General features: G+C 48.1%; 1 protein-coding gene across 1 annotated transcript in view; it reads left to right on the plus strand.

The window, feature by feature from the left end:
* The window catches only part of ELP3 (elongator acetyltransferase complex subunit 3), an 83224-nt gene extending 75232 nt beyond the window's left edge, over nt 1–7992 (plus strand). The window contains exon 15 of the mRNA XM_012654923.1: nt 7532–7992. Coding sequence (XP_012510377.1) covers nt 7532–7608 — 77 coding nt within the window. The 3' untranslated portion in view covers nt 7609–7992. The remainder of the gene's footprint in view (nt 1–7531) is intronic.
* Nucleotides 7993–9572: the final 1580 nt, after the last annotated feature.

Below are 9572 nucleotides of genomic sequence, written 5' to 3' on the forward strand. Positions count from 1 at the left end.
TTTATTTAAACATACTGGCATATTTACATCTTTGCCAATCCTTGCTGCATCTCTAAAGTAGTTTTTTCATTTTCATTGATACATAGGACTCCATCATATGATGTCCCACAGTTTATCTGTTTTACTATTGTTGGATATTTGGGTAGTTTGCAAGCATTTCTTGATACTGTTCATTATTACTCATTTATTTAGCAATAATCTGTTGGTAGCAAATTATTCCAGTTTTAATTGTATGAAAATGCCTTTATCTTTCTTCATGCTTAAAGGAAGTTTTCACTGGGTATAGAATTCTACGTTTGCAGTTATTTTCTTTCAGCATTTGGAATCTATCTTCCCACCATTTTCTGGCTTTTTATGTTGCAAGTTGCAGTCAAGAAATCAGCTGTCTGTCTTTGAGGATGGATATCCCTCAGGCTTCTTTTGTAGATATTTTTAGTATAATCTTTGTTTTTTCAGACTGTCTTTGTCTTTCTCTGGTTTTACTATGATGTTTCTAGGTATGGATTTGCCCCACTTGGTCTTCTTTAGTCAGTGAATTAATTGTTTTTTTAATCAGTTCTGAGTAATTTTTAGCCTCTAACTCATATATATTGACTCTATCCCCCTTCTCTCTCACCTCTCTTTCTGGGACTCCAGTTAAACATATTTACACCTGTTTATTGTATCCACTGTGTCTCATACCCTCTTCCCCACCCACATTATTTTGTTTCTCCATGCTTGGTGGTTAATATAATGGTTTCTTCTGACTTAACCTTGCAGTTTACTAACTCAGCTGTGTCTAATCCCCTGCTAGGTCCCTAGGCCCATCCATTGATGCTTAGTCCCACTTATTTTACTTTGAGATAAACTCTCACCCTGTTGTCCGAGCTAGAGTGCAGTGGCGTCATCATAGCTCACTGCAACCTCAAACTCCTGGGCTTAAGCAATCCTCCTGCCTCAGCCTCCTGAATATCTGGGACCACCAGCACACGCCGTGATACCTGGCTGAGTTTTATGTTTTTTGTACAGATGGGGTCTCACTATGTTGATCAGGTTGGTCTCCAACTCCTGGCCTCAATTGATCCTCCTACCTTGGCCTCCCAAAGTGCTAGGATTACAGGCATGAGCCACTGTGCTCAGGCTTTATTTTACATTTAATTCTCTGATTTGTGGTATCTTTTTCAACTCTGTAATGTCATGTTTTATAGTTTCCATTTGTTTTTAGACATCCTTAAATTCAGCTTCTATCTCCATGAACACGGTAAGCGTAGCTCTTTTACAATTTATGCCAAGTGTTGGAGTCCCCGCAGTCTTTTGTTTCTTGTCGTATTGTCCTGCTTCAAAGTGTACCTCATCATTTTTTTCCTTTCCTGAGCATTATATATGAGAATTTGCTTTCAAGAATACTTTAACGCCTAGGTGACGTTAGCTTCCTCCAAGGAGGATCTGTTTCCTTTTGGCAGGCGTCTAAGAGCAGTCGTTGTCCCGGACCAAGGCTTGTGGTTTGTCTGGGTCATCTAGATGTCACCCTGGCCCCAAGAGTCCCTCCCCCTCTTCAAAGTGGAGGCTTTCAGCATACAGTCCAGAGTGGGAACTGTTCTGCTGGGGCCTTAATCTGTTGACAGAGTTTCTCATTACCTGCCTGTGTCATCAGACCCTTTTCTGTGATTTATTCTTCCATTTCTTACTCAGCCCTGTTGTTGAAATGGGAAGAAAGTCACCGTGCTTCAGTTTCATGTAGTGATTTATCAAACAAAGGACATTGAGAAACTGGACACAGATACAGGAGGTGAGGTGATCCAGACGAGCTGAGGGTCCCTCTGCACTGTGACAGAAGGGATGTGCTTTGCCAGTGCAGACTTGTCCAAAACCGAAGTTGGGGAAGGCGGATCCAGTCGGGCACACCCCATAGCACAGGTGCCGGGGCACGTTAGAAATACTTTGGGGCCAAAAGAAAAAAGAAAAAAATACTTTGGGGCGTAAGAGCAAGCAGGCTAGGTCTGAATTACAGTTCTACTTCCTAGCGCCGTGACCTTGAGTTACGACCCATTCTGAGACTCACATTTCTCCTAGGACAGTAATTTCAAAGATCTCGTTAAGTTTTAAATAAGTTGGTGCATGGAGATTCTCTGGCATGCAATGCCTGGCACATTTAAAAGCTCAAAAAAGTTCTTCCTCCTCTAGCTTTATACATTTTTTTCTTTTTAGTCACATTCCGAAGGGTGTAATGCTTTATAGTCACTCAGCTGTCAAGTTGTTTGTTTTTTGTGAGATGCAGTTAGTCAGAATCACAAGCGAGGTAGCATTTAGGTGCATTTCCTGTTCTTGGTTTATTTTCTATTTTAAAGGAAAGGCATACTTATTTTCGGTGTTCTAGGACTCTGGTGTTGAATCTGTCCCCTTAGGGAGAAGGGCCTAGTAACTTGGAGGAACAAAGGGCTGTGCTGCAGCCAGTTCTGGCACCGTGTGCTCGTCGGCCCCTCCCTCCCCTGCGTTTTCTCTCTAAAATAGAATCAGAGCAGAATCCAAGTAAACCTCTGGGTTTGTTCCATTTATCTTTGGTTAACCTTTCTGAGGTTTGGTGATTTTTATTTCTCATTTTTATTAAAGAGCACTGAGCACACGTAATGAACCTGTTCCTGTAGCCAGTGGCCGAGGCGGTTGGCGTGTGCGTTTTATGTGATTTCCTTTCTGTCCTCAGCACTTGGAATAAGCAAATATGTGCCTTAAGCAGAATGGTGCACATCTGTCAGCAGGGGAGGTGGGATCAGAAAGCAAAGGAGTTCTTTCCCAGAGGGGCTTGGGGCTCAAGGACATTTGGTTCAGAAGAAGAATCAGAGATGCTGGCGCCCTGGTCTCCTCCAGGTTGGGCAGCCAGCCTGGGAGCAAGAAACCAGAGATCCTCCTTGGGAAAGGGCTTTCCCACCACGCGCTGAGCGACTCTGCTCCTCTCATTCCTTCTGGGAGCAAGGGTGTCCTCTGCCTTTAATCTACCCGCTTCCCTGGGTCTGCAGTTGCTCTGAAGTACACAGCTGAAACCATTGTAATAACTTAATTTTTCATATGCACAGTAAAGCTTGTGCACACATTAAAAAGTTTATTTTCTTCTCCCAAAAGAGGTATATGTCCTGGGGCAGAGGCGGAGGGTGCGGAGGTCATCACAGAGGCCAGTCCTAGAGTGCAATCTCAGAATACTAGCTAGGCACTTTGCATGGTATTCTTGTTCGCCTTACCTCATTTCATGGTCACCATAGCTGGCAGAGTGGTGGAGGTGACAGTATTCACCTGCCTACAGAGGACGTGGGTAAGTTCTGGTTGTGGATGAGGTACCAGGGAGGACAGAACAAAGCTGGCATTTGCACCCCCTGCTTCTCCCGTGTTGTGCTAACCACTGCCGGCTCGGCAGCAGAGCTCCCTGAGGGCCGCTGCACGCAGTGATTGAATTCCCGCTCGTTCCCCCCAGCCCAGGGATCTGGCAGGACCCCCGCAGGCGGTCGGGCAGAGAGCTGCTCACACAGCCTGCGGGAGGCGGGAGCAGCTAGGCCGAGGGCCGGGAGACAGCCATGCCGTCCTGCGCACGTCAGCCCAGGAGGTTGGCTGACGTCAGCTCTGAAGAGTAATTGCTTTTTTTGGCTGGCTAACAAAAGGAAAGTTACTATGACGGAGGACTTTCTAGGAGCCCTGCTAAACGTGGAGAGGAGAGCAGAGCAGAGCGAGGCCTGCACCCAGCCCGGGTGATGGCGTCCTGGCCTTTAAGCGGGCTAAGTGCAGGCACTCATACCCTTGCCAGCCTCTTCTGCAGGTTGTAGAAACAAGGGAAATCATTCTTTCAAGAAACTGGAGGCACAAAGAAATAGAGATGGGGAATATTTTTGTTCAGATGTTTAGGTGAGAAAAGGCTGGTGTCCAGACTGGCTGGTCAGCCTTCCTCCCCAGGACACGTAAAGCTGCTCAGAGGCCCGGAGGGAGCTTTCCACGTGGGGCTGCTGCGTGCTGTTGAAAACAAGGGCAGGAGCTCGGCAAACAACGTGGCCCTGTCCTTCCAAAGGGCACACCCTTTCCTTCTAGGGCGCACCCCTATATAAAGGAAAAAGCAGGAGGGCCCAGGAGCCCGTAGGCTCAGTTAGAATCATTACTGAGAAGTGCTTAGACGCACCCCACTAAAGCAGCATGCCTGAGACATTGGCGTACTCTTGATCATTGAACTTTGTCATCCCAGAGCTGTCTAGTCCCCCGCTAGGTGTAAGGAACTGCTTCTCTCTCACCCCTGCAGCCATTTATGGTGGACAGATGTAAGTTGGTGGCATGTTTTTGGAAGTAAAGCATTTCGGCCAACAACTGCACGTCCTCAATCTGAAAACCGGCCTGTCATCTTTATTTGGCACAGGACACATAAAAAAACAAAAGCAAACACGTGTCCAGGAACTGAGCTGAACACAACAAAAAGGAAACATGAGATATGTTTGGTAGCTTCACACGCGTGGAAGGCTGGAAGCCCTCGCGGTGTGGGGATGAACAGTCGTTGTGGAAGCTGAGCAGCGGGCATAGGGAGGTTCCGTACACCGTCCTCGCCACTGTCCTGTGTTTGACAGTCTCCGGGACAAATACTTTTAAGTCCAAGGAAATGGTATCTGCTTTGTAAACGTAGAAGTGAAACATAAAAAGCCAGAAATATTTCTGAACGATTTGGAGGCAGTTTTTATTGGATAGAAATCATAATATAAATCAGGAAGCTGCCTCTGCATCTCTTAGCTAACAAGATGGGAAACTGGTAACCTCGTCAAGAAGTCCTGCCCTTCCCCTCTCTCAGATGGAATCGTTCCCACTCCTGGCACCTAACATAGAGCAGACTTTAATACGTCCTTCAGGAGCACATTTCTTTGTATATACACAACATAAAAATAGAGGAACAGAGTATAATAGATGCTCAAACATTTACTGCACCTTGATTATATATGCCAGACACTGTAATAAGCCCTCCTGGTAGAGGCCGCTGACATTAAAGAGCTCACATTCCAGGAGGGGAGACAGACCCATAAGGAAAGCAAAGCCCAGTGTGATTACTAAACAGTGGGACTCATTAAGCTGCACAGCCAGTGTGGCGGGAGAAGGCTATGAATTGTGGCTTCTTTGTGGTAGGGGAAATAGTCCCCTGCAGGTAGTGGCGTCCCAGTGGGGCTTGGAGGAGGAATGGCAGCGCGCCGCAGGGCTCTTGCCCAGGGCAGTGGCTAAGCCAGCGTGGTGGGCTCCTGACGCTGGGTTTGCTGACCTGGACCATAAAGTAATTGGGTCGGTTGTGGAAGGAACTAAAGCTGAAGAGTCTGGGCAGGAGAGACTTCGTGTATCAGGCTAAGGAGTTTGAGCTTTATCTCGGGTTAGAGGGCAGTGTGGTCACAATCGTCACTCTGAATTCTGACTTTAAATGGTGACTTGGGGCCGGGTGCGACGGCTCACACCTGTAATCCTAGCACTCTGAGGGGCCAAGGCGGGTGGATCGCTCAAGGTCAGGAGTTCGAGACCAGCCTGAGCAAGAGCGAGACCCCGTCTCTACTAAAAATAGAAAGAAATTATCTGAACAACTAAAAATATATATATAAAAAAAATTAGCCGGGCATGATGGCGCATGCCTGTAGTCCCAGCTACTCGGGAGGCTGAGGCAGGAGGATCACTTGAGCCCAGGAGTTTGAGGTTGCTGTGAGCTAGGCTGACACCACGGCACTCACTCTAGCCCAGGCAACAGAGTGAGACTCTGTCTCAAAAAAAAAAAAAAAAAAACATAAATGGTGACTTGACCTGTGTTTGTCTATTCCTGTGCTCAAGCTTACTTGTCAGTTATGATATTTTCAGTTATAAGTATCAGAAAACTCAATTCAAAATTCAGCCCAACGTGAATGAACCTGGAAGAACATTGTGCTAAGCGAATAAGCCAGTCACAGAAGGACAAACACTGCGTGATTCCACTGAGACGCGGTCCCGAGAGTAGTCAGATTCGTAGTGACGGAAAGTAGAAGGATGGTTGCCAGGGACTGAGGGGAGGAAAGAGTGGGCAGTTCGTGTTTCCTGGGAGTGGAGTCTAAGCTTCGCAAGATGAAGAGTCCTGTGGGTGGACGATGGTGATGGCTGCGCCACAGCGTGAATATGCTTGATAACAATGAGCTATACACTGAACATGGTTAAAATGGTAAACTTTATGTTACATATGTTTTACCACAATAAGAAATATAATTTGGTCTCTTCCAGGTTCCTGACACAGAGCTCCTAAAACCCTTGTAATTTCCTAAGTTATAGGAGTTCTTAGGAGCATCTTTTGTTCTAATAAGGCAACTCTCAGTGGCTCCTCCATGGGGCCGGGTCACCAGAGGACCAAGCCAGGACTAGAAGCTTAGAACTCTCAGCGCTCTGGGAGGGAGAGGCTGGAGATTGAGTTATGCCCACATGGTGAAGCCGCCATGAAAATCCCTAAAAGACAGGGTTCAGAGAGCTTCTGGTATGGCAAACACGTCCACGTGCAGGAGGGTGGTGCCCCCATCTTAGTGGGGACAGAAGCTCCTGTGCTCAGGACCCTTCCGGACCCCAGCTTAGGCACCTCTTAACCTGGCTGTCATTTGTGTCCTTTATCAGATCTTTCATAAACTGGTAAACTAAGTAAATGTAGCCCTGAGTTCTGTGAGCCATTATGGCTAATTACGGAACCAAGGAGGGGATTGTAGGAACCCCCAGTTTGTAGCCAAGTCTGACAAAAGTTGTGGGTAGCCTGGGGACCTGCTACTTCAATTGGCATCTGAAGTCGGGGCGGTCTTGTGGACTTGAGCTCATAACCCGTGGCGGTCTGCGCTAACTTCGAGCCGTCGGTGTCAGGATTGAATTAAATTGTAGGATACCTGCTCGGTGTCCACAGGGAACTGGAGCATCGCTTGATGTGCAAAACCCCCACTTTCTCTTCAACAAACCGCACGTTTCGTGAGCTGGGGCCATTCCAGCAAAACTTCTCTGACACCAACTTATGAGGAAAAAACTCTTTTCCTATTAGCCCTTCCATAGCCTCCGCACTTCTGACCCTGACTGCGTTAGTTCCACGTCCCCTCAGTGCACGGAGAGACCGCCCTCCCCGCCTGTCTCTTCGCACTGCAGGAGACCGCAGCGTCTGTGGCCTCATCTGGAGCATAGGCGTCTCGCACATTAAACCCCCTCTTCTCATTCACCCGAAGTGGGCTCCGTGCTGCCAGTAGGGTCATAAGTCTGCAGGCTCTGGAACAGCGTGCACACTTGCCGTTGTCTACGAATACGTGTGCCAAACACCACGAGCTTACGTTAGAAATCAAGGAAAGAGACGTATTTCTCTCTACGCAGCAGTTTCTATATTTTAATGCAGCTTGAATACAAAGTAATAAAAGTGTTCCAGACTTACTAAACTGAGGCTCTGTGTGGAAGAGAATTTGGTCTGTGAGTGAGGGGGGCGAGGGTGTACGGTTGACAGAAGCACTTGCTGACTTTTGAGAGTCGCTGAAGTTACACTGATTGGACACCCTTGTTTACTTTGCTTTCTCTGCAGGGGTCGGCACCAGGAATTATTATAGAAAGATTGGCTACAGGTTACAGGGCCCGTACATGGTAAAGATGCTGAGATAATGGCCACCCGGTCCACGTTTATGCAGCGTCCTCCCGGGCAGAGGACGGAGAGTCAGGACTCCTCAAGTTCTCAGCAGAGAGGCCGAACAGAGGAAATGGACGACAAGGGGCCTTCACCCTCATCCTTCCGCTGCAGAAACTGGAAACTACTTTCAAGGCGGGGCTGGACATCTGCTGACCAGGCCCCTGGGCCGCCCTCTCCTGTGTGTACCAAAAAAAAAGTCACTTCTGTTTGTTTGCAAGGCTTAAATCATTTATCCAATTTCTAAATTCTGCATGAGGCCCACAGGTGACCCATTTTGACTCACAGTGACAAAAGAAAATCAACTCATTTGGACACCATAACTCATGAAATAAAACTATGATTGTCATTTGAGGAGCAAACTTAGGAGTAGGTTATGTATGTACTCTAGCGACAAAAAGTCAGATTGGAGCATATGAGAACTGTCACACTCTGATCTCTGGCCTTTAACGACATACACATTGGCGCTCGAGTTAACAAAATGAGCGTTGTTGTAGTGAAAATCGTGCTGGCTACAGTGCTGACGTTCTGAAATAACTGTGACAGGGAGGAGGGATTGCGCTGGTGGCTGTGTGCAGGCCTGAGACACCCGGCTACCAGCCTTCCCCAGCCGGGACTCTGCTGTCCAAGACGGGCATGACACAGAGGCCTTATTTCACGTTTTTTATTGTCTGTCTTCCCCACACTCTCGGCCACTGCAGAGCAGCGCGGGCCGCCGCAGCGTGGAGCCCAGGAGGCGCCGGCTTTCCTGTCCACCCCGAGCAGGTGCCGTCTGACGCACGTGGCCCCAAGTCAAGACTCACTTCCACAAAAGCCATTCCCTGCATTTTAATTCTTTAGGGTGGGCTTTGGTTTGTATTAAATGGAAAAAAGTAAGAGGTCAACTCGTATGTGAAAGCAAAAAAGTGGAAAACAGGATTGGCTTCTTCGAAGGCTCATCTGGTAGATCTGCCTCTCTGGAGCTTCCAGGTGATCTACTTTGGCGACTTGGCCCTGAGAGTTTCACTTCCCAATGAAGGGCGAGGCTTACCTTCCGGCCCTTTGGCCGCTGTGGCATTTTATAAAGGTTGTTTAATGGAGTTGATTCCTCTAAAAGGGTCTGAAAATAAAGTCTTTAACATACAAAAGAAGAGTCATGTGGGTATTTTTCCTCTCCCAGTAAGCGCAGCGACATTGGCCATGCATTTGCAGGTTTCTGTTTCCAACCTATGACACTGCTCGTTTCCTGCGGGGTGCCACGTGCCGTCCCATTAAATTGCTGCAAGGCAGATGGCAGCAGCTTTCTCCTGGGCTGGCTGTGGGACTACCACAGCCTTCCACGAGTGTCATTTAGGGAATTTAGCTGCTTCTCAATTATGCTTTTTTTCTCCTATAAAAATAAAACTATTAAACTCATAAAGCGTACACCATCCGGGCTGTTGCACCCTCGTTACTGGAGAGGGAAGCAGCAGGCAGGGCCCAGGCTCACCCGCCTGCAGCATGGCCCTGGGGTGCACGGTGTCCGGGCCTGCATCTCCTCATCTGTCCTAGCCCCCCGCGTGGACCAAAGCACGTAACATACAAGAAAGTCCTTTGGGAAACAGTAAAAAAAGGCACGCACGTGTAAAGTCTACTTTAAAAAGATGACAATTGAAAGATTTCATAATAAAATGAAATTGCCTAGGAACTGGGCACCCTTCTAATGGTTATCAGCCCTCGTTTAACCCCGATTCTCACGTCAGGGTCCAGCACCCTCTTTCCAGCCCATCCGCCGCCTTCGCTGCCGTGGGTCCCTTGCGGCCTGTGTGAAGCTGCAGGAGTTGTGAAGCTTCGCCAGGCGTCAGGGCTTCTGCCACTAGAAGCTTCAGCTTCTCTCAACTGCCCAGGGCTCGTCCTGGCCCCCCACCCCCGCCCGGCGCCCTGTGCTCTCCGGCCACTGGCTGCCTCCACGAAAGACCAGCTG

Source organism: Propithecus coquereli, unplaced genomic scaffold (genome assembly GCF_000956105.1).
Source record: "Propithecus coquereli isolate 6110/MARCELLA unplaced genomic scaffold, Pcoq_1.0 Scaffold451, whole genome shotgun sequence".
Lineage (NCBI taxonomy): Eukaryota > Metazoa > Chordata > Mammalia > Primates > Indriidae > Propithecus > Propithecus coquereli.